At 37.9% G+C, this 24,843-nt stretch overlaps 1 protein-coding gene across 2 annotated transcripts; it reads left to right on the forward strand.

Annotated features, from left to right (window-relative positions):
- The first annotated feature begins 550 nt into the window (after positions 1 to 550).
- ap1m3 (adaptor related protein complex 1 subunit mu 3) lies at positions 551 to 24,557 on the forward strand. Of its 2 annotated transcripts, none has more exons than XM_026323227.1 (12): positions 551 to 752; positions 5,232 to 5,388; positions 6,065 to 6,132; positions 6,754 to 6,884; positions 11,237 to 11,384; positions 12,854 to 12,980; positions 16,684 to 16,826; positions 17,514 to 17,585; positions 17,848 to 18,006; positions 19,454 to 19,579; positions 20,206 to 20,281; positions 23,189 to 24,557. In XM_026323227.1, exons 1-12 carry the CDS (start codon positions 711 to 713, stop codon positions 23,209 to 23,211), a joined length of 1,272 nt encoding a protein of 423 aa, XP_026179012.1. In that variant the 5' UTR covers positions 551 to 710; the 3' UTR covers positions 23,212 to 24,557. The 2 variants fall into 2 exon arrangements, with proteins under 2 accessions (XP_026179012.1, XP_026179013.1); XM_026323228.2 differs by lacking the exon at positions 551 to 752 and adding an exon at positions 4,577 to 5,134.
- Positions 24,558 to 24,843: the final 286 nt, after the last annotated feature.

A 24,843-nucleotide genomic window follows, 5' to 3' on the forward strand; every position in this document is an offset into this window, starting at 1 on the left:
AATCGCATGTTTTGTCCATTCATCTTCAAAGTAGGTCAAACATAAAATGGTTATTTTTCTAGTAGACCAGAGAAGTGCAAGTAAAAAGAGCAGTGGGGAAATACGATATTATTATTATTATTATTGTCATTACTATGTCTAAATAACTAAAATACTACTATGTCATTGTCATTACTATGTCTAAATATTAGTAAATAATAGTGTCATTATTTACTTAAGTAAAAGTAGCAGTACCACAGTTTATAAATACTCTGTTAACAAATGAAATAATTGAAAATATTACATCAGTATAAAAAAATATGAAAGTATATTTAGAGTATTAGCAGGCCTACTCAATGTGCAGAATGGCCCATTGTGTTTATTGTGTTATTGGGCAATAATAATTGATGCATTCATATGTGCACCACTGTAATTGTGCAGCTCTTAAAGGTGTATTAGTGGTCATAATCTTTTAAGTAATAATGGTGGATGAAGTAAACAGAGAGGGCATCAAACCTCCGGAAGCTGGGGTTCTGCCACCGCAGCGCACTTGACACTTCGCTCCGGAAAAGCAGCGAGTTGCAGCGAAACGAAACGAGCGACGAGCGTCGAGGACTAGAGGAAGGAGAGTGATGGGAGCGAATATTAGTCCCTTTAAGTGACCCATATCTTACAATAGACCCACATTTCTCCAGGCTTCTTCCACTAATCGAGGATTTATCTCCAAGAAGATGTCGGCGTCGGCGATATTTATTCTGGACTTGAAAGGAAAGGTAAGTTTTGTAGGGACTTGTTGGTGGGGAAGTTGTCATCAGGCTTTTAAACGAAGCACCTGCCACAAGAAAACAGCATGATAACCAATATAAACCCTAACAATGTCACAGTGGACTGTGGATCATGCGCCACATGTACCATGTCTTTATTCCCTGACATCTGCCTCTCTGCTGTTTGTGTCCTATTAACCCTGATGTTAGACAGAGCAGTCAGGAAGAGGCTCAACTTGACAAACTCGTTTCACACAAACACACACACACACACACAAACACGTAGGGCTTGTTCTTGTGCAGCGATGCAGCTTTAATTGTATGTGAACTGTATTATTTCTTCCGTTAAAACTTTATTCTGTGCAGCCCCATAAAAAATGACAGTAGTTAATACTAATATAATTTGGAAATGTGTAAACTAATGCTGAAAGTGACAATACCAAACATTAGAACTGCACTTTCTTTTTTTATCTGAATGGATTATTTTGTTTAGAAAGTGTGATAAAATAATCTCCTTACAAATGCCTGGTGGAGATTTATGGAAATATCTGGTTATTTGACCAAAAATACAAAAGCTTTGGATGATTTTTGGACGAATTGTTGCAGCCCTAAATTGATTAGTAATTAGCATCATTTTTATGACTGATTGTTTAAATGACTTTAAGCCAATATGGCAACATTGCTTTAAACTCCAGCTACTTCCAGTAATAATTAACCTGCCAGTTACTTTCTTCCCTTTGTAAAATGTCAAAAAGACAAAATGACATCAAACACCTAATCAATTATTAGTAATCTGTAAATAATGACAGGAATCATTAGCTCATGTTGGCAAAGGCAGTGCTTGGTGTTTCTGGCTGCACAGGCAAAGGGCTAGACACATTTTTGAAATATTTTTATATCTTTAGAAAAGTATGCTGTAGTGTGAAGTGAGACACAATTTATATTTCTTTTTATTTTATATAGTTTTATATTTAAACCTCTTAGGGTCCATTTATTCTGAGGCAAGAAAAGGACTTACTAAAGAAGCCTTATTCTTGACAATCCCCATCAGGGAGTAGGCTCAGTCCCTCACAGCCTGGATGTCTGATTGTACAGATTAAAGGTTTTCTTTTTCTCGCTGTCCCTGTCTGTCTCTGCCCTGGAGCAAGTCTGCAGCTCTTCACCTTCAGTCCTCTCCCTCGCTCTGTCCTGACCAGGCAAGATCCTCTGATCCTTTATTACAGCAGTGGATGCAGGAAAAGCAGCTGTTCAAAATGCAATAGATTAAAACTCAAATATTCAAAATGACACCAGATTTAAAAACTCATCATGCACATTGATCAGCATTACAATGTGAATGTGCCAGAGTTAGTCAAGATCGACTGAGATCGGTTTAATCACTTCACTTTTGATAAATTGAATTTACCACTGGAACTAAAACAATGGTGTCCATGGCAGGTGCATTAGGCTATATCTGCAAACAATGCCATGCTTTACAATGTAAACTGAACACTTTAGGGTTGACGCAAAATGATGATTGTCAGCTCGGTAAGTGTACTGCTCACCACTGAGTAAAGTATTGTGTTTATTTGAACACAGTCTCGACTCTGTAGCTCTGAAAGATGAAAATTTGTTTTGTATTTTGCAATTACTTATTTTTCAAAGAAGCCCCGTGAACATGCACAGTATTAAATGGTAGCATTGATGGACCATCTCAGTGGAGTCTGTTGGTGTCCTTCGGTGTGCCCTTATTTCAGCTACAATAACTACTGTTATCTCTTTACAGCCCCATAAATAAAATATCATTATTCTGCAATTTTCTACTTTAACATATGTAAAGTGATTTTCTCTTACAAAGAACTTAGCGTTGAAGAGATTTTTTTCTGTTCCTGTTTGCCTTCCAGTCATACACTCCACTGAGGGTTTTCTGGTTGCCCTTTGCCTTTGGAGGTCAGCAGCGAGTGGTTCCTATTGATTTCACTCACTGATTGCCTTGTGCGTCCCAATAACAAACTTCCCCTAAATCCCTGCAATGATTTTTCCTTGTTGATTGTTAAGGCCACTGGTGGTTTTAATAGTTAATATTTTATGGTTGTTGTTTTTTTTTTGAAACACAATTAAAGTAACAATAGTGGTGATTATAGAGTTCATGTCTAATGGATCACCACAGTTCCCTTTTGTCTCTTTTTGCAACTAAAACATGTTTAGTTTTGAAATTTCTCATGATCTTTTCCCCAATTTTTATATGGAGGTGAAACAGAAGCTATTCTAAATCAAATCTGTGGTTGCACTTAGGCTGTAATTGTCGCTGCTTCTCAGCATAACCAAAGCAGCATCTCATGTTCTTATTTTCACATCCCTGTTATCAGCTGTAGGTAGGCTGACATGGCAACAGAAAGTTAATCAATACAGCAACACAAAGGATTTACTTACATGTACTTACATGTGTGTATATTACATCAAGAGGTACTGATTTCATCCTGTTTATGTCCTGGACACAGCTCTACTGAGAAGTTTCCACTGAAATAATTTCTGATGGAATAACTAGTAATGGCAGCAGAGGTGACTTTACAGTTCAGACTCATTTGAAGGCTATATTTGCTATTATGTTTCTCTATGAAAGTTTGGTCTCAGAACTACACAGTGTGAATCTCTGGGCACTTTTTGATACAAAGATTTGTCTATACCTCATTCTCTGTCTCTGATGAACTCTGAACTCTCCGCTCTATGGTTTCTATCTCCTCTCACAGAAGCTCAGCAGTGGCCTGTCCATATCCTTTTTTCTCTGCCAGATTACTTTACTTTCCTGGAATTTCCTTTTTTATTTCTTATTTCCTCCAGCCTTTGTTGTACCTGCTCCTGTGTGACCCCTGTGCAGCAGACTCCTCTATTAAAGAAGAGGGGAAGCGTAGTGTTTGTTGTGTGCGATCTAGATCCCTCAAGCGTAGAAGCTTTGATCTCTTTCTTCACTTCACTCTGTGTCTGGACTCTAGCGAGGCTGCTGACTCATCTTGCTGTGTGTGTGCATGTGTTTCTATTAAAATTAGGAGGTGTGGTGGTTTCTCATGGCTGAATCAGGCATGATCAGAAGTGTTGTAGCAGTCACACTGTGACTCAGTGTCAAGATGGTATCTGATATTGTTCCTGTCTTAAGTCACTGTCCTGACCTAAAAATGCTGAAAACATATTCAACAAGTGTAGTGTACATCTCTGTCAGTTGTACTACAGTTTTGTCAGCAGTTCAAATTCTTGTGTGATTTTGGCAGTATACCTTCAGTTCCTTTTGGTTACTATTTTTTGCAGTGTATTATTTTCAGTGTATCTACAGTTTGTTTTGCAGAAAGTGGCCCAGCAGCATGTTTATTAAATGTCAAAATGTCAGTCTCTTAGATTCAAAGAAAGGGAGAGCCAACAATTTTCATTGACATTCAACTATTCAACAGTCATACAGTAAGAAATCCACCAAAGAAGAGACAGAAATGTCATGTTTGCTAGTGACAGAAGTCCAGAAAGAAGAGGAAGAATGTGTTATGAAGAGGGTCTATTTTTAGTGGTGGGAAAGGCTGCAATTATACCTGTGTCCACAAGTAATTGATTGCTCGATAGCTAGATTGATAAGCTCACATCCAGCCTCTATTACAGGTTCTGGCTCTTTTTAAAGGGTTTGTGAAAGGTATTACTAAAAAAACAGAAATTCACAAACAAAAACAGAGGAATGATACACATAAGACAAAGTGCTTGTTTGAAGAAAAGATTCTACAGTCATACTTGCAGAGTATTAATTTTGTCAATTACCATGCTGTCATGTTTTAACTAGCGCTGAGGACAAAGTACGGTGGGAATGTCATTAGTTTTGCAGATTTTTGGTCATACAGTATTTAGCTTACTTGTTGTAAGGGCATGGGTGACAGTTACAGTTAATCCAGAAGAGCACATGAATGTATGGTATGCACAAACGTTTAAAGCAAACCAACCAGTAGATGTTGACATCTCACCAAACCAAAATGGTCTGACATTCTCAGCCATAGCCAGGGTGCTGGAATGTGTGGCTTGGAGACACTGACCAAAACAACCCCTGGAATTGGTAAAACACCACAATGTAATATTTTTTTTTACAATGTTAGAGAAAATAAAGTACCATGATTGGTCATTATTTTCCTAATATTTTTTCCTAATGTAATATTGCTGTTATTTCAAACCTTCTACTGAGCCTTGTTAAAGTCTGTAAGCTCTCGTATGTCACATTAAGAAACTGGTTGTTCATTATTACATTTATTAGTCGACTACAGCTACAAAAAAGATACAGGTGCAAGTTGGAAACAGTACATTTCTTTGGGAGACCAGCAAGGAGAAGAGGTTAGGGTTCTTGTCAGCCAATGGTTCCAGAAGAATCTTAAAGTCTAAGTGCTCAGGTTTGGTATCTTAAAAGCTATAAATATTTTATTTCTTGTAGCATTTCTACAAAAGTGTCTTCTGCCTTTATATTTGTTTTCATTGTAATGCACCCAGGTGCTGATCTGCCGGAACTACATGGGAAATATGGACATGAATGAGATTGACCACTTCATGCCCATCCTGATGAAGAGGGAAGAAGACGCTGAGATGACGCCGGTGGTCAGCCATGGCTCTGCACACTTCATGTGGATCAAACACAGCAACCTTTACTGTATCCACCTGAGTTCATACATACATGAATAATGTGTTTTTTTGTTTAGGTTTGAAATAGAGCAGTAAACTGGATTTAAGTCTGAAGAGCTGTGTGAATTCACCAGCTTGCCCTAATAGGAAAGTTTCTACTGCCCTCCTGCCAGTCATGGGTGTTTATTATCATATCTATAGCAAAATGAATTGAAAGGTTGATGCAGGTGAGGTTTACAGTTTCTAATACACACAATGTAACTGAATAGCTTCTTCCCTGAGCTGTGTATGGCTCTGTAGGACGGTCTCTGTAGCAAGCTGAGCTTTTCGGCTTCTGTTTTATCATATCATGAAAAAATGAATGCAGATTTAATGTGATGTCTTATTCACTGTACTGCATTCCCTCCTTTTTTCATTGCTAGATTGGGCAGTCAAATTTCCTTACACATTATTAATTCAGCATGATATTGCAGTTGTGAGTAAGTGGAATTCCCAGTGCAGTACATTAGACAACTGAGTTGTTTTACTGCCCTGTGGCCATATTCTCAGTTCCTTGCGTGTGTGACGCATTCTGCTAACTTTATTTCATTGCAGTCATCTGATATCTCACAGTATCTAAACGATATTCTCCACGTCTACATCTCATCTTTGTCTTCTTGTCATTCATATAATTTACAATTGTTCTTTAACACTACTGCCTTTAGTGGTGGCGATAACCAAGAAGAATGCTAATGCTGCTCTGGTGTATTCCTTCCTTTATAAAATAATCCAGGTATGTTTGGGGTTTTTTGAGACATTAGTCCAGATTCTTAAAGAAACAGTGGTTCATTTAGGGCATATGCTCATAAACTAAATAAATACATTTATAAAGGCAAAAAAACAGTTGAGCTTTCAGAGGTGTTATGTGCCAGACTATTTCTTGGCTGAACTCTTGGAGTCATGCTGTCACTGTGAACTTGCCAGGGAACCAGCAGAGACTCCTGAAGGTCACTGTCCCTGACCAGAAAATATTGAATGTATTTGTTTTTTATACACATTAAACAAATAAGATATAGCATGTTCATTTTTTAGCTTTAGAAGAATTGGCTGGTAGATTTTCTTTCTTTACCTTTGGCTTCACTTTTTACCTTTGGCTTTCTACTTTTGAAATGTACAGTTTTAATACACAATCAGAAATGTATATTCAATGTTTGTTATTATTGTAGATTGTTACTGCATCACATTATTAGCCAGATGAATATGAAAAACTTGAGGTGCATGTATCCCTCCTCTTTCTGTTTTCTTTATTCATCTGACTGTGGTTATACATATTTCTATGGTTTTCTGTATTGATTTAGTGAATAGAGCCAACAGTGCACATAGTACTGTATATCACAAAGTATGTTTCTTGCAGGTATTTAAGGAGTACTTTAAGGAGCTTGAGGAGGAGAGCATTCGAGATAACTTTGTGACGGTGTACGAGCTGATGGACGAAGTGATGGACTTCGGCTTCCCTCAGACAACTGACAGCAAAATACTACAAGAGTAAGAAAACTATTGCACAATCCATGGTAGTCCACCATGCAATACAACTCTACTAAAGACTGGGGTGTCTTTACAGTATATTCATGAGTCAAAGCATCATCAATTTGAATCTTAGATATGAGTGACTAATCTTAGCAGAATAGTGAAGCAGTTGCTGTTGAACCAGTTTTTCTAAAATTTGGACCATTTTTAAAATTGACAAAACGAATCATTTTTGTGTGTGTTAGCACTATGTTCTGGTATTTAAGGGTAACACCTGCTGATAAAGTTATACAGTAAGGTTAAAGTTTGAAACTCTCAATCGCTGTAATTGCGGCACTTTAGTCTGATTTTAATGTAACCACATTAGCTCAAGTGGCACAATTATCATCTGTCGGATAACAAAACATGAGATAATAGCTTTGTATTTTATTCTGTTGGTGACCGGCAGAGAGAGAATCAGAGTACATGGTGCTTCTATTTGTAGTGCTGTAGGCCTATTTTTTCATTCAGCAAAGTACTGAGCTTTATTCAGTGAGTGAAATGAACTGAAGCAACTACTATCCCTGGGCTTCACTAGTGTTTTGTGTTCTCGTGTACTCAGTGCTGTGTTACTTTTTCCCCCTCCTCTTGGCTCCTCTGAGAGGCATTTGTTTCCAGGAAAAAGCTCAACATTCACTCTGTAGCCAGCCTGCAGTACCAGGGTAACATAGGCTCTGTGTGTACATGATCAGCTTTGCTTTTAATTAACACTGAACTTTAAAGTCGATATGAAATTTGCATGGTGTATTGTTTCCTTTTTCCTGTCTCAAATGTAATTGGGTTTTTCTGGTAATATATAATTGATGTTTAATTTTAATTTAATGCAAGGCTTCGTTGTGGTTGCAAGGGTGTATAAGAACAATATTTGGGGTCTAAACAGGGCTAATAATTACCAGGCTCCCATTGGCACTCAAAGACAATGCCACTGTCAGCTGGGCACACTTAAGACTCTAAACAGAAAAGCTCTGCTCTTCTTTTCTTCAAGGAGACACACAAAAGCATTGCCTCTCTCTTGTGCACACACACATACACACAGACATACGTTCACTGTGTTTCTCTGTCTGCAGGCTATCCTAGTACTTTGACCTTTTCATACCCTGACCAATACAAAAAATGCACCTTTTCTCTTACATTATAATTCTACCTACCTGGTGAGAGTACAAATGTGTGTGTGTGTGTGTGTGTATTCTTATATGTGGGTGGATACAAGAGACTGAGCAAGTGAAAGTGCAGGGATGCATATGCATGTGAATGTGTTCATGTGTGTGTCTTTGTATGAAGCTTCATGCATGTGTGGATGTGTGTGTGAGTGTATGTTGTTATGATTGCTATTGTTATGCTAATGTGTCAGTATGCTGCCAACACCGCATCCAGAGCCTTTCATTAGCATTTCTGAGGAGAATCAGGGCAAAACAGAACAAACAGTAAAGCAACAAAACAACCCAACGTCGACCCCAAGCCCACTTGTCACCGACTTTCATCTTTTAGCACTTCCAGACTTTGCATTCAGGACCCTCTAGGTGGGAGGAACTGGGACAGAAAACAAGGGAGAAAATTTTGCCTCAATCCGTCAATCAATCTAAATTGTTTATTTAGCACTTCTTGTCCTGGCTTTGGATGGAAAATGTACAGCTGAACTGAAAACAATACACTTCAGTTAGTGTTTATGTTCAGACTTTTATTTTCCTCATGGGTTATGACACTTGGCTCATTCTCAATTAACTTAGACAGGCTATAATCAATGTTTTAAACTTGCTGACAGATTATACAAAAACATTCTGACAATGTGATACTTCCCATTCTTGGTGATGAATCTAAAGTGAAGTATCACCTAAATCTGCAGCTTCACTTGGCTTTATGGAGCTTTACAGCAACTTTCAGCTCATTGTTTAGCTGCCTGGCTGCAACTTTAATCTCATTACTCTAGTCTCATTTTTGGCTGCAGCAGGAAGCTGTTTTCAGCAAAAAAGGTCTAACAACTAACTGTACCAACTAGAGGAGCATTTAACAGCTAATATTCCCCTCAGAACCTGGGATAAAGATCAGAAACAGAGAAAGCAGATATTCCTTGCAGGTAGAAATGAAAACCTAACAAAGGAAAGCAAAACATGTTCTAGTTTATTCAGGATTTCAAGTCCATGTTCTTTGTACAGTTGAATATGAATATGGAGCAAGATTGACATATTAGTAGTATCCTTGACTTACATGACACCATACCTGACAGTGGTGGTAAGAGTCACTGGCACTGCTTCTTTCAAAAGCAAGTAGCAGTTTTGGGCTGCACCATTCATGAGATGTATCACTTCACCCAACTTTTCTGGGGCTGAAGAATTTCCATGAAAACTGTATCATAACTACTTTTGCTATACTGAGAGTGTTGCATATTTACCTCCTTATTTGCAAAACAGGAGACTGAAGACAGAAAATTCATGTTGAACATTGGGTCAGTATGTCACTGCCTCCGGGGGAAATGTTTAAAGGAGGAGGCAAAAAGGTGAGGGACAACTCAAAATAGGAGAGAAGGACAGTAAGGACATAAAGGCTGGAGACACAAAAGAGCTTCAGTGATAGTATAAGCTGAACATGTACATGTATCTGTGTAAATCAGGTCATTCTCATAGTTGTGTTAGTCCTACAAAAATATTTGGTCACATTTCATTTTGAACAATAAATTGAGTTAATTTAAGCAGGTGTTACACACAACATTTGATGTGATTATTAATTACTTCTCACTAGTTTGTTCAACTGCAGGTCAATAGCACTGATTCAAAATGGTTATAACACAATATCTAAAGCATAATATGTTGTCTTGAAAACAGCCATTTTTTTTTCAATTTTCTAGTCAAATAAAGGTGAAAATTGAAAATGCATGTAACTATATAGAATGAACCAACTTATTTAATGTTAAAGCCTAATCTGGAATAACTATTTTGGACATATTCCAGTAAAAACTGATTGGGTGGTGTAAATATCCTGACAGTTCTGCAGCAGAAATGACACCAATGAGAACTGGTGGGGGACAGGCATTGGGGTAAAACAGGCCTGGTCACATGATGTTTATCTTAGTACAGCTCTCTCCTATTCTCCTGAGAAGTCATTATGTCTCCGTGGACACAGCCAGAGAGGACTGGTATTACAAATTTGCACACAAGGAGACTAGAAAACTCAGTGCAGCCAATGTGTTGGATAGATGGATGGATAAACAGATAGACAAGAAATATTCTTCCTCATAAAAAATATGCAAATTCAGTTTACTGATTTGTTTTTGCCAGTCACAACTAGACCAAATAAATGGAGTATAGGGATATTCATGTTTCAGAGTTGCATCAATCAATATTTTTATATTAACTATGGATCAAATCTGTAATACAAAAGAGGTCACTCAGTGATAAACCAGAGTGCCATCAATGGCAGTTCATCTAAAGTTAAAGTGCTTTAGCTTTTTTCAAATCAGATTGTTATGGTTTTATAACCTTTAAGATTTTAAGTTCATCCTCAGTGCATCTGCATCATTTCCTCATGCAACAAGACAGCTATTTTAAATGAAAATACTCTGAAGCAAAATTAAAGAGGGTGTCTGCCTTTCCTCGGTCCAGTATTATTTTCTTTTTATTGTGTGGTCTTTTTAATAAAAGACATGTATCTCTTCACAAAGTAATCACCAAAATCAGTGCATCTTAACCCATCACACACACTCCCATCATCAAATACATAAACAGATGGAATTTCCTAAGGACACCCATCAGTTTCAAATCCTTGGTAAATCTAAGCATTAAAATGGGTCTGGCATCTGATGGTTGGGCACTTAATGCTTAGGTTTTATTTACCAAAGCAATCCGTAATACTGTTACATTATTTAAACAATGCATGAAAGTCACATAATTATCTCTGCAGTCACAGTGGGTTTATTTAAATCTCCATATTCCAATTACATTCATGATTAGGATTCATAAAACATAAGTCTTTTATTTTGAGTCATGAGTTGTGATTTATACAAACTATATAAAAACATTTCTTGAGAGATTGGCTTCATGCTGAAAGATACACATCCTGTATGTTTATATTTGGATTTCTTTAAATTGAGAATATTATTTTGTGGACAGATGAGATTAAGAAATAATATTTTAACATTGCAACCGATTCTCAGGTATTTTACCAAAATTACAAATGATGTCTCTTTCTAAAATGCTTTAATGAGGCCTATGACCATTAGTTTTTAAATTAGAGGGGCGCATGTGATTCGTGTGTTTTCAGGTGTTCCACTCAGCAAGTTGTAGACTGAATTCAGAAACAGTTTAACAGTTTGTTCTCTCTGCCTTTGTCTCTTTCAGATACATCACCCAGCAGGGTCATAAATTAGAGGTTGGGGCTCCTCGACCTCCTGCCACTGTCACCAATGCTGTGTCTTGGCGGTCAGAGGGCATCAAGTACAGGAAGAATGAAGTTTTTATGGATGTCATTGAGTCAGTAAATCTACTGGTGAGGACCATGTTGGCTAGGTCAACATCATATTTTAAATTTGAACCAAAAAAGGAAAAAAAATAATTTGACAGAAAGGGACAGATTTGGATTTTTTAAAATTTTGCATCATATTTCCCATCTCTGTTCATATCTGCTGCTATCCATAGTTTACATTTGCTGGATATGCTAGTAGAAAGGATGCATAGTATCAGGCTACTTTCTTATTAAACTTAAAATGAGTTTTTTGTGGGTAGCACTGGTCCAGTTAACTTTCTGGGATTTGCAGATATATTATTACAATGTACAGTCATTTAATTGTGCAGCTCAGTGAAGTAGATATTGCACACAGCTGCACATTGCAGACTTATCACACAAGTGTGCACTATACTGTGGAAAATGGCTGCAGCTCAGTTTGTCTTATCAAAACCATTTCATAGATATTATTCATCCAGTGAACAGATGGTGTGTATCCAGCTGATAAAGAGGCCAGGACTTCTGTTTTTAATGCAAATATGTGACATTATTCATATTGTTATTTAAGAATTGATTTTCCCACACCAATAAGATCCATTATGTTTCTATTTGATATTCTGGATGAAACTGAAGCACTTAATTAACTTGATGTTTAGTGATGAATTGTGAGCAAATTCACCATCAGAGGAATAAATATTTGTTCTGAGATCATAGCTGCAAAAGGGTATGTTACAAATGAAAAACATTTAATTACAATACTGCTGGTTCTTTTCTTTTTCCATTTGTTATGCATTGTTTTATTCAGCTTTTAAAGTCATGGATTTTCTCCAGCAGTTTGGTTTTAAATAGATGACCACGGTTTCCTTGAGGCTAAGCAGGGGTGTCAGTGCTCGAATGGTCTTTGTTTTCCTCTTTCCTTGAATTGAATTTCTAAGGAAATGGTTTCTAATATCAGCAGTCCTCTTTTGTATTTTACTGTAATATTTGTAAATTAGGCAAAATACACTAGGAAACATCAGTGAATACTCAACAAGTGAGATGAGTACACAACATTTTCACCTTGATGTGATGTGACTTTTTATATTATTTAATTTATTATAGTATTAAGTAACTTTACACTAATAATCAGATTAGAGGAAAAACTAATATTTTTAACTGAGATGTATAGCCAAAGACTCCAAGATTTCCTGCAGTAAAAAACCAGAACCCATTTGTATACATAAAGATACTGTGTCTTTCAGAGGTATAAATAAGAGAAATGACTCTTCTCAGATGTCTTTGTCCTTGAAACAACACCTCAAGCACAACTCAACATACAACTGCAGCTTATTATAACATTAAAGTGAAACTGCAGTTAGGAAACTGCGGTCTTCACTTCCTTTTCTGTGACCAGGGTAGTTTATTTATGTTTCCGAGCCTTATTAAGACGTTGTGACACCAATACTTTGCTTACATGTCTCAAACTGATATAATTTGACAATGTTTAATGCAATGTCTTGCTCGTTTTTGTATAGGTGAGTGCCAGTGGCAGCGTTCTGCGCAGTGAAATAGTGGGCAGCATCAAACTCAAAGTAGTCCTGTCGGGGATGCCTGAACTCAGACTGGGCCTCAATGACAAAGTGCTGTTTGAGATCACAGGCAGTAAGTATCAGTCTCAGTGTCTACAGGTAATCATGTGACTGAGCATTAATAAGGAGGTACTACAGTCACATAGACAGTAGACGTTACCTGAATCAAATTCAGCAAATATTTCTGCTCAATGTACATGTCTTCATCTACAGTATACCCACTGTCATGGTCCAAATGTGTCCTGATGTATTGATTTATAATTGTATTTAATTTAATTTAATTTAATTTAATATGTATCTGCACTAGAGGTTTCAGGCTTACACATAAGTAGAATATTGAACCACAACTACTTTCCAGACTAGTTGTTATGTCACAAAATAACATACCACATGTCCTTGAGTTAGACTGAAGGTGAGCAGAGAGGAACCTCTCACCTTCAACAGGTAAAGATGAAAACAGCCTAGTGGCAGACTGCACATGTATTCTGCATTCATATATCCTGCATACTGATGATCAAACATCCAAGGCAAATAACACGAAGAAAAATTCAATTTTGAGTTGCCAAAAATTATTTGTGATTATGCTACTGGTTGAAGGTTGAACACTTGCCTTTGATTCTCCACTCATCTTGAACTCACCCTCATACTTCCACCTTTACCTCCTCTTTCTGTCTAAGCTACTCACTCCTCCAATCCCACACTCAGCTTAGCTTTCATCCATCTTCCTTTTCCTCTCTTACTACTTTCCCACTTTTTCCAGTAATGTCTCCCACTGCTACACCCTCTGTCCCTATGCCTGCAACAACCTCTCCTCTTTTCTCTCTCTCTCTTTCTGCTTCCTCTCCTTTGACTACATTTCTTCTCCCACTGCTCCTTACTGAAAGGGAAAGGCTCCATCACTGTCTAGCCTCGTTGCCTCTGAGTTAATCCTCACCCCAGGCTACGGCCCTGCAGATGAAAGGTGAGGGTCTGTAGATATCCTGTATATGCAGCCCCCAATTCCCCGACTGTGTATTGCAGTCTGGGAAATAACACAACCTCATGATCAGAAAAGCAAAATATTAAATGTGTTTTGCATGCTCAAATTCAGCAGTTATACTTTTTACATATTAATTCACAGTCGTGCTGATTATCATGTTTGCTAGATGTGCACTTTTTAATCACAGCTAGTTGCAGCCATAATGTGAGTATAAATCATTAAACACTGCCCTCTGCTGGCAGAAGTCCACAATCATCCTTACAGGAATCAGATAAGTTACACTGGTTCTACTTAGTAGTTTAAAGTCGGTACATTCAAGTACATATCACATAAACACTATGTGTCTTTAGTCAAGTCATTGTGGTAAAATATCATTTATAACCAGACCCTTTAGCATCAACAGTTGCTCATTTAGTCCCTGCTCAGAGGTGTAATACAACTGCTTGAAAAGTAGATCCATGTATTCAATTCAATTCAATTTTATTTGTATAGCGCCAAATCACAATACAAATCATCTCAAGGCACTTTACAAAAACTAAAACTAAAAACCCAACAATTCCCTTATGAGCAAGCACTTGGCGACAGTGGAGAGGAAAAAAAACTCCCTTTAACGGAAGAAAAAAACCTCCAGCAGAACCGGGCTCAGTTTGGGCGGCCATCTGCCTCGACCGGTTGGGGTGAGTGGATAGAGCAGACATGTACATGTCAGTTTTTGGTTTTGAATTTATTTTTCCCAAAAAATGATTGGTAGAAGATGCAGCCAACTAGGGCTCCAACTAACTGTTCCATCATCAAAAATCTGCTGATAATTTCTTGTCTATAAACTGCCTCTTCAAACCAAAGGGTAATCTCTTTTTTAATTTACAATTATATAAAAAAGAAAATGAATCTTTTTTTTAATTAAATGAATAATCCATCTACAGGCTACATATACTCCAATACCAACATACAAATGCTAAGATGTTGTTCTTCTGGACACACAAAGCAGCCTATATGCTTTGGAAAGAAACAGTTACCAAATCCCTTCATAAAAAGCTTCCCTATGTCCTTTTCTACTGTGCTGTACTGTAACATAAAACAGATTAGGTTCCTTCTGTATATCGTTGTGTATTAAGAATTAAGAGCAGCCACAAATGTGAACCACAGGGGAGACTGTTATATTTCCAGTCTTTCTCTGACATGTACGCACATGCACTAACACACACGTGTCTCTTCTGTCCCTGAGATCCTAGCAATGACAGAAAGTGTTCCATTTGACCTTTCTTTTCTGTTTCGTCTTGATAATGAAAGTGACATGTAAACAGAGAGGATCATGTGTAAAGGGCTTCCCTGCTCTGCTTATCCAGGAGTGCTGTGCTCTCCCTAGACCTGACCTCAGCCAGTTCCCACTCACCCGAGAAAATGTCATAAACACACACGCAAGCAAAATCAATAGAGAAATGTGCAAGTTCACCACATCTGTAAACACAGACATACATTAACGCATGAACATGTGGTCACTCGAGAGAGAACAATAATCAAAAAAGCAGCACACACAAACATGAACTGTACACACACACACACACACACAGAGGCCCAGTCCAGGGTTGCATTCAGAGCAGGTGAAGCTTTAGCTGACTGCTGAATGGGGAATTTAACTGCATTTACAACAGTTTTCCACCACTCAGCACCCTCCATTAACCACAGAGGAGCAGAGCATTGAGCTTTCTCCAGCAGACTACAGATTTTACCATTAAAGAGGTCGTGCTTTTAACTGCCTATTCCACAGTGCTGTACTCTTGCTCCACCCTTGAGAGGAATTTTCTAAAAAAAGTCTAATTTTGTTCATGGAGAAAATGGTCAAGCTGACACAGTCTACTGATCTTTGTCTATAGCAGCCTGTGCAGCACACCGGCATAGCATTGGAAATATCAGCTGGAAATGAGAAATAGTCAGCTGAACTAGTCAGTGCGTTAATGGTAGAAATTAAATCCACAACAGTTTTAACAACTAATTAAGTTTTTGTCATTTATTTAGCAAAAGTGATAAAAATGTAATGATTTTGGCTTCTGAAATATGAATTATAGTGTGTTTTATATCACATCTCCAGTGACATAACTGTATTTTTGCAGTCACATTGGGGAGCAAGAATGATGTCATTTTAAATTAATACCTACAGCAGAATGCGCGCGCGCGCACACACACACACACACACACACACACACACACACACACAAAGTCAAGGGCTGCGATTATTGTGATTATTTTCTGAAGCCCCTGTACATGGAATTATATAGTAGGAAAAAAGTCTGACATCTTCTAGCCACATAAAAACTTCTTTATGGACGTACTTCATGAAGTACGTCCATAAACATCCTGTGTTTGTGGTGAAGGGGGATTAATTTCACAAACAATAAATCTGAATGTTCTGACAACAAATCAAGTAGGAACCTTATGACGAAACATCTCTTAAGAGGCAGAGGCTGTTTTTTAGGCTCATAAAAACAATTTTCTTACACAGGTGTGTATTTCAGTGGCAGATGAATGGGCGTCAGTGGTGAAGAGGATGATGGCAGCAGGTTTTGAAGGCAAACTGTGTGTGTGTGTGTGGCAGCTAAATAATTGTTCACTGGGAGACAACAAGAAAGCAGATGGATTTGGTAGCACACTGCGCTTACTGTGTTTGTGTGTATGAGAGACAATGTGAGTGAATGTTTGTCAGTCATCAATACCTTGACCTTGATTTCTCCAAGGCTGTGTGGAAAGCTCTCAGTCTTTTTTTGTGTACTTCTGTTTGTGCACTGTTTGTGTGTGTCAGGGGAGAAAAGTAAAACCGTGGAGCTAGAGGATGTGAAGTTTCATCAGTGTGTCCGACTGTCACGCTTTGAGAACGACCGTACCATTTCTTTCATCCCTCCTGATGGCGAGAGCGAGCTCATGTCCTACCGGCTCAACACTACAGTGAGTGGGAACACAAACAGATCTTTTCCTTATACATACACAAACACACTCACAACACCAAGACACACCCCTCAAATTGTCCTGACGTGCTCAGATATCACTGCAATCCAGCTTATCCTTATAACATTTGTATCCTACTCTTACACATTCATTAGCAGTAGTGTATAGTTTTATTTCAGATTGTTTAGTTTTCTGGCCTGCAACTTAACTGTTTTGGATGTAGTTAACAACTAGCCACTAAATATATTGAAATATTTAGCAACTAAAGAACCAGATATTTTCCATAGTAGTTGGCAGGGACCAAAAACAGTAACAACTGAACTTATATTGAACTATACTATCCATCATTGTTTTTTCTCAAACTCTCAAAAATTTGTATTAAAAATAAAATCTTACATTACTACTTACTAGTGACTAGTCTTGCAGCTGTGTAGTAATTCAGATTACATGTGTGAGTTGACAGTAAATATAATAGTAGTTGTGGTAACAATAGGTGTTATTTTGGGTTGTAGCAGTAGTACTGATGGTTGTTGCAGTGCGAGCCAGTAGAGTTGTAGTAATGATAAAGATTATGGTGTCTCCCATATCCACATAATTCGTCTCATCCACTGTTGTAGTCATGCACTCCAGCTCACTTAAGTGACCTTGACCTTGTTCACTCTGTTTCTCTCTGTCGCTCCCTGACAGGTAAAGCCTCTCATATGGATCGAGAGTGTGATTGAAAAGTTCTCTCACAGCCGTGTGGAGATCAAGGTGAAGGTAATGATGAGTGAAACACAAACATAATCACACACACACACAGTTCCTACCGCTCACCTAGTCCCTTCACTCAAACTTATTTAGTATTTATGACACATGCATCTCAGGTGGATTACCACTTACCATCTGTTTGATGCAGTCATGTCTATATGTGCGTAATCATGAAAACCTCCTTAATATGAATTTGTGTACCTGTATATGCTTCTTTATTGTAAAGGTGTCAGATGACATTTGAATTCTTGTCTTCTGTCACTTTCCACAGGCTCGGAGTCAGTTTAAGAGCCGGTCCACTGCCAACAATGTGTCTATTCTGGTGCCAGTGCCCAGTGATGCTGACTCACCCAAGTTCAAGACCAGCACAGGCAGTGCCAAGTGGATGCCTGAGAAGAACGTTGTGCAGTGGAACATCAAGTCTTTCCCTGTTAGTGTGGTATACAAACAAAATATAATCTAAATTACTGGTACACATTGATGCTGCAAACTAGCTTTATCCTTTTCCATCACAGTCAAGGGAGTAAAACAGCCATAAGATATCAGTAGTAAAAAGTAACTACTGGATACTTTTAGAAGTAACTAAAAGTAAGTACTACATTTCTACACCATGGTATTGCTATTTTTGTTTGGGGAAAATGATCTCAATACATATTACACCACTGGTTATACCTCATATCAAACTGAAGGTGTATGAAGATGTGAATGACCTTCCACACACACACCATCACCATTTTTTGCTGTTCCTTTCACAGTTTCATTACTAGTCTTTGCTATCACTAAAATATAAACTATTACAAAATCTTTAAAAACTCACAGAGCATTAATTCACTTGAGGTTACTTTTATCTGTCAAGTTCTGATATCTCCTCAGTAATTCATTATGTTGTCACCCTGTCAAGGAGGGTTAAGAATTGCCATTACTGGTGACATATTGTTATCAGGCTTGCAGATGACTGCAAACTATTTTCTCTGTCAATGTCAACCTTTGACTGCGATAAAATTATACATTCTCACAGTAAACTATACTTAAATTGTAAAGTTTGATGGAGGTCTGAGGAAGCAAACATACAGCTGCTGTTTGTTGTGATAAGAGATGGATAAACAAACTAATACACAGTCTGTCAACCTTCAGCACATCCAGTTATTTACAACTCTGTTTAGCAAAGTGCATAAAGCCGACTTTCTCAATTAGCTTCTACATGAACACAATATTTTGCCAATGTTTAAAGTTTTGGTGATTTCCAACACCAGGTTTCTGCTCATCCCACTGGTTTGACATGGGCAGGGCTCTGCTGAAAAAAAGGCGACGTCACAAACAGCACAATGAAATATCTGACTAAAAGAAAAAAAAAAAACATGTCCGTACAGCAGATTAAGCAGAATAGCTTGGAATGCAGTTCAACTCCTAATATTTTTTTTTCAAAATATTATTTAAATATATGAAAAATTGCTGTTTATTTAGTCATGAACTTAAAATGTTACAGGGATATTGTGATTTGAAAGCAGTATATCAGGAGCCTTAAAGTCAAACTCAACATGGTAACTGATTTCCAGAAAGTCAAAGTACAAAATAATAAAGTCAGTGCTAGGATGATGTGCTGCAATTGCTGGGAAGAAGAATGATTAACCTGTTTTATGTCTTTAAACTCTAGATATGTTTGGTGAATGCTGGGTGCCATAAAATTTTTTTCCTGGTTCACCTTGATGTGACATGAGAGTTTATCTCACATTGATTTTTGTCTTGATTTTTGGATTGGAGTCAGATTGGGAACAAAATTCATCAAACAAACTAAAATGAAAGTGAACATCACTCAAGGTTTAATGTTTTACCTGATACAGTAACAGCTTTGTTGTGTTTTCCCTTTGTGTGTGTAGGGTGGTAAGGAGTACATAATGCGGGCACACTTTGGGCTACCCAGTGTGGAGAGTGATGAGCTTGAGGCGAAGAGACCAATCACAGTTAACTTTGAGATCCCCTATTTCACTGTGTCTGGAATTCAGGTAGGACCCTTCATTAACACCCATTAGATGGTGCTTTTTTAAAATCCTACTTCCTTGTCACAATTTCAACAATGCATTGGTTCACACACTCACAAGGCTGTGCTACAATGCAGAATGCAAAAAGGCATTGTAATGCCAGACTAGATAAATAACAAGTGTTTTCACAACCCTGAAGGTTTTTCTTACTTCAAATCACAGCTTGCCCTCCACTGCAGTGAGTGTAAATCTTACAGTAAAGCACAATGGCCATGTCCCAGCAGAGTGTAACAAACATTTTGTCACCATCCAGTGATGTATGTCCAAATGAATCCTTTCATGAGGTGATAAAAACAGCACAGTTCTCAGCCTCTAATCTGATCAACATTTATAGTGTTTATGTGGCTAAAGAAACAAAAAAAAAAAATCTCAGTCTACAAAGGAAAAGTCAATCCTTGCATTATCTAGAAAAAGCCATTAGTCAGAACAAAACCAGCTACAATATACAGCTACTCTAAGTGGGCTGCCAGGGACACGCACTACACACAGAAAATGTGGATGTCAAATGATAAATGCAGTTTCTCAAAAGCTATTATGTGTTTGTATGTGTGAAAGTGAAATAACTATATAAAAATGACTGTATTCCCCAGGTGCGTTACCTAAAGATTATAGAGAAGAGTGGTTACCAGGCATTACCATGGGTGCGCTACATCACACAAAGTGGAGGTGAGAACAGACACATGGAAATAGACCCATACACCAATAGACCCTCACAAACACACACTATCAATGGGAGGCTGTTCCTCAACACAAGATCCTAACTTAAAAAAATAGCTTTGCCTTTTGCCTTTATTTGACATTTACAGGCTAGAGAGATACAAGAAACAAGGGCAGATAAAAATAAATGTGAACATTGAGGTTATGTGGAGGTTAGGATGCTTACTCACTTATGATATCTAGTACTAATCTGATACCACTGCAGTGTTTCATGCATTTAAAATCTGTACATCCTTGTGGACCTTGTGGGACTGAATATGATATTTTTTATGGTAACATGAGGTCAGAGTTTGTGGTGCTAAAAAATATGTTGGCAACCTGTTGCATCCCTCTGAAAACCTAAAAAGTTGAAGTTAAAAAAAAATCCTTATGTGAGGTTAAGAGTTTATCTCTCAAACTCAGCTGGTCTATCAATGTGGTTTCGTCAGACAGAGACAGAGGTATCACCCACAGGCAAAAATGGCAAAACAGATTATTTATAAAACACATTCAAAAACAAATATTGAGTGAAAAATACACATTATTAAGCTATAAATGTTGAACTGTATGACATAAATAAAACATATCCAGTGCTCACTGATAAATGTCTGAATTCCAGGTTTGCTGTTTTGATTTTTGTTATTTTTCTTTTACATGGCTCGTTCAAGCAGGATGGTTTCGAGTCTAAAACCGATTAGCAAATCAGAGGTTACCTCAGATTAAATGTGGCGTTTTCCCTGTACGAACAGCGTCAGAATTGTTCGCTCTTCGTCACTATTCAGCATGTGTCCCAAGAATGAACCCAGCTGTGTAACATCCATCATATCCATTACCTGGCTCTGTCCCCATGAGCCATGGCCTCAGGGGCTTTTGAGCACGCCACGCAGGATGCCAAGATAAGAAACTTTACAAACCTGCTACCTCAGGGCATACAGCTCTTTATTCTTTAGGGCTGGTTAAATGTTTTTCTGTTGTCCAGATTTGAACAGGGCTGCTGTAAAGTCAAGAAAAGGCAGACATTTGTTTAGCAAAGCAAGCAGCTGGGATCTTAAGACTAGTCATTGCCATCTGAATAAAGCCATCTGCATCACATCTGCCAAATTCAAGAGTGACACCAGGGGAGACAAGGACCAAGAAATGTTTCAGCATTTGTGAGCTTTGGACTTCTTTCAGGCCACTAACCTGAGATTTTACCTATGAAAAATATTAGGAGCAACGTGTTTATATTAAAACCATGTTAGATTTTTGGATAGATCACATATCAGTGCATATCGCCACATTAAAGCTGCAGTATATTGATGAAGCTGCAGTATCCTTACCAGCTCACTAGTAATGGAGGGCAAATGGAAATGATACAGAGAGATGGAAGCCCAGTACCCCTACTGGACAACCGCCAGAAATCCTTAAGTTTCCTACCTGCAATATGCCCTAGAAATGAACCTGACACCATTACATCAATCATTTCCATTACCTGGCTTCATCAGGCATGAGTCAGGGGTTGCAGAGTTTGAATGATGCCACAGAGTGCCAGGAAGCTCCCATGGTGGCAATCAGCGAATGCCAAGGTTACTATCGCCTTGCTGTAACATCAGCAAAGAAGCAAAGGAGAGAGGAATAAAGAGTAGAAGAACAAAACATTAGTACTAGTGCGAGAGAAAGAAGAGTGATGAAGGGGGACTGGAGGGAAGGCTATCACCTTACTCATACTGTTACCATCAGCAGCACAGGGAGGGAGAGGACAAAAAGACGATGATGATGATCACGTTTCACTCAGTACTACACAGACACACACTTATACTGATGCAACAATACCCCAATAGTGTCGACTTACTGTACTGACTTATTAATGAGTGATGAACAGGCATTTAGTAGTTGCACTGTACAGCAGTAAGCTCATGAATATCAGACTATCACTGATCAGTGTGCTCAGGCAGCATTACTCTCCAGTTGGTATACTGATAATGAAAGTCATACTCAAAAATAAACATGCAGGGCTCTACTTTTAACCACGGATTTACACTGTACATGCCAGGGCTTCAGTTTATCTCAAAGATGCATGACGGGGTTGAGACCAGGTTGCTGTTTCAGGTCAGTTGCTTCCAAACCAAACGAAGAAAACCAATTCTTTACAGAGAGCTGACGTTGTGATCTCCTGGCTAGCCTCTGTCCAATTAACATATATAACTCAGTGAAGTCTGTCATTTAGCATTTCTGTAATTGGTCTTTCTGAAAAAAAAAAAAAAAAAAAAAAAAATGTGTTCCAGGGTTTCTGGTTTCTAAGCCAAATTGGCTTCCACAGCACCTTCATCAAATCGCCCATGAACTTCTGCAGAGCTGTAATGTTTAACATGCATTTTTCTAAGGCTTATGGGAAATGTTGTTTGTTAAGAGCTGCTAAAAACAAACAAGCTGAAAGAACAAATTTTTTAAAATACATTACCATCATTGTCTAGAGATGTGGAGTGAACAGCACAGCGTTCTGCTGAGAACACTACACTTTTATATATTGTTAACTATACTGTTGCTTTACAGAAGATTACTTCTGGAGTAGAACCTGGAAATACCAATCACTATGTTGAATACAGAAAGGGGGATGACAGTTCACATCTGTTTTTTTAAATTGACTATGATATCTCTAATACCGTCTGTCATAAATGTTATAGTTAGATATAATTATTTTCTTTTGGAAATTCTTCTAAGGTAGTTGGTGTATTAAATATTTGTAATATGATTTAGTTGAGTGGCATTATGGCTAGTATTTCTGCAAATCTTGTTTAGGGAATTTAATGGGTCTAATACTGGCAGTGAAATGATGTGCAGGTATGATGAGGGGGAAAGAGCTGTGTATTTATACTGTGCTGTTACATTTCTTGGCAGATTACCAACTCCGGACAACCTAAAGGGCACAGATGCTTCTAGATGAATGGATAGTTTCTGTCTCTGTCTTCCTCTCTCCTCTCCTCTCACTGTTTCTCTGGCTCCTTGTCACCAACGGACAGCAGAGGACAAGTGCAGGAGGACGCATGACATTTTTCTCCACTCTGAATGGAAACAAGACATCACCCCTCCTTCTAAGACTAATGTAGCTCAGAAGGGAAAGGCTGTTGCATCAACTCTGACCTGCAATTTTTTTAATGATTCCTCAGGACTCAAGTAAAACAATTTAATTTGTGAACAATGAACTGATAACTTTGTGACACTGTTTGGTTCTGCCAAGCTCTCATTTCCTCTCTTTTAATGTGATATCTCTCAAGGTTAATTAGAGCAGAATTTGGGGAAATAAACATTATTTTTAATCTAGCTTTCTTCAGAAAGAAAAGTCATATTGATATATACAATTTTCTTGGCTTGCCCACTGAAACATGCTGCTTTCTGCTGTGTGACATATTAACCAACAGATTATGTAGTGCCAGTATAGAGTAACTATGATGGATCATTGTCAGTTATCATTTCTCAAAGGGCCATTTTTTTCTAAATCAAAAATATGTAATGTATTCCATTGCCTTAAAAAATTCCAATGTATCATCACCTTTAGCACTGTGAACATAATCCCCAGTGCATTGAAACTAACACCAGCGACCAGATCAATGATTAATAAGGCACAATATTGTCAGAGGCATTGGCAGAGTAATATAATACCATCCACACACTCCCATAGGGCCTGTAACCTTGTCCTTGTGCTCCAAATCAGCTTGCAGCTTTGAGGCAGAGACTGCAGGAATAGTGCAAAAATGCTTGTCATATTGTTGTCTGTTTATACTGTACTAGTTAGTCCCCTGTGGAAAATGCTTTGAAGGACAAGAAAGAGGGTCCATGTGAAGGGGATAGGACAGAGCTAAAACCTGAAGGGATTTCTCTCTTTGCAGAATCTGAGAATATTGACAATATGTTGAAGTAATTGTTTCTCCATGACGCTTCATTTTTTCTATGTCAACCTCCCCAGGCCTTTATTCTTCTTCATAGCAGTTTGTGGTGTAATTCACTCCCTCTTTTGAGCATACAATGCAGCACAGAAACTCAGCTGAACTGCCAGCAGCACAGAAGAGACTCCTGACTTGTTGTATTGCATCTCTGTTGTTCCAATATTACAATCAGTCGATTATTTTGTCTGGGAACATATTTCACAACAATTTTTAATAATAATAATAATTGTGTGTTATCATGTGTTTTCACTAATTTATAAAACACTGTTTGTCCACAGGAAGCAAAGGGAAATATTTGGAAATAAAGCTTTTTTTGTATCTTGTTTTAGAGGAAGAGGGTTTTTATATGTAGTTCCTATCCTAACAAAGTGTAATGTCTAACATTAGCACAGAGACATATAAACATTCAACTCGTTTTCCATACAGGATTTTTTCAATTAAAATATTTTCATATGCTATTGAAGGTATTATGGAATATTCAGTTCAGAAGTTTTAATTCAGGTTTATGCTTTTGAGGCCAAAGAGAACAGTTTTGACATTTGGGAATTAAGCCTACTCTTTTCCGTATTATTTTTGCAGAGTTAAATGAGACGATCGATACCACTCACA

This window comes from Mastacembelus armatus, chromosome 4 (assembly GCF_900324485.2).
Source record: "Mastacembelus armatus chromosome 4, fMasArm1.2, whole genome shotgun sequence".
Classification (NCBI taxonomy): domain Eukaryota; kingdom Metazoa; phylum Chordata; class Actinopteri; order Synbranchiformes; family Mastacembelidae; genus Mastacembelus; species Mastacembelus armatus.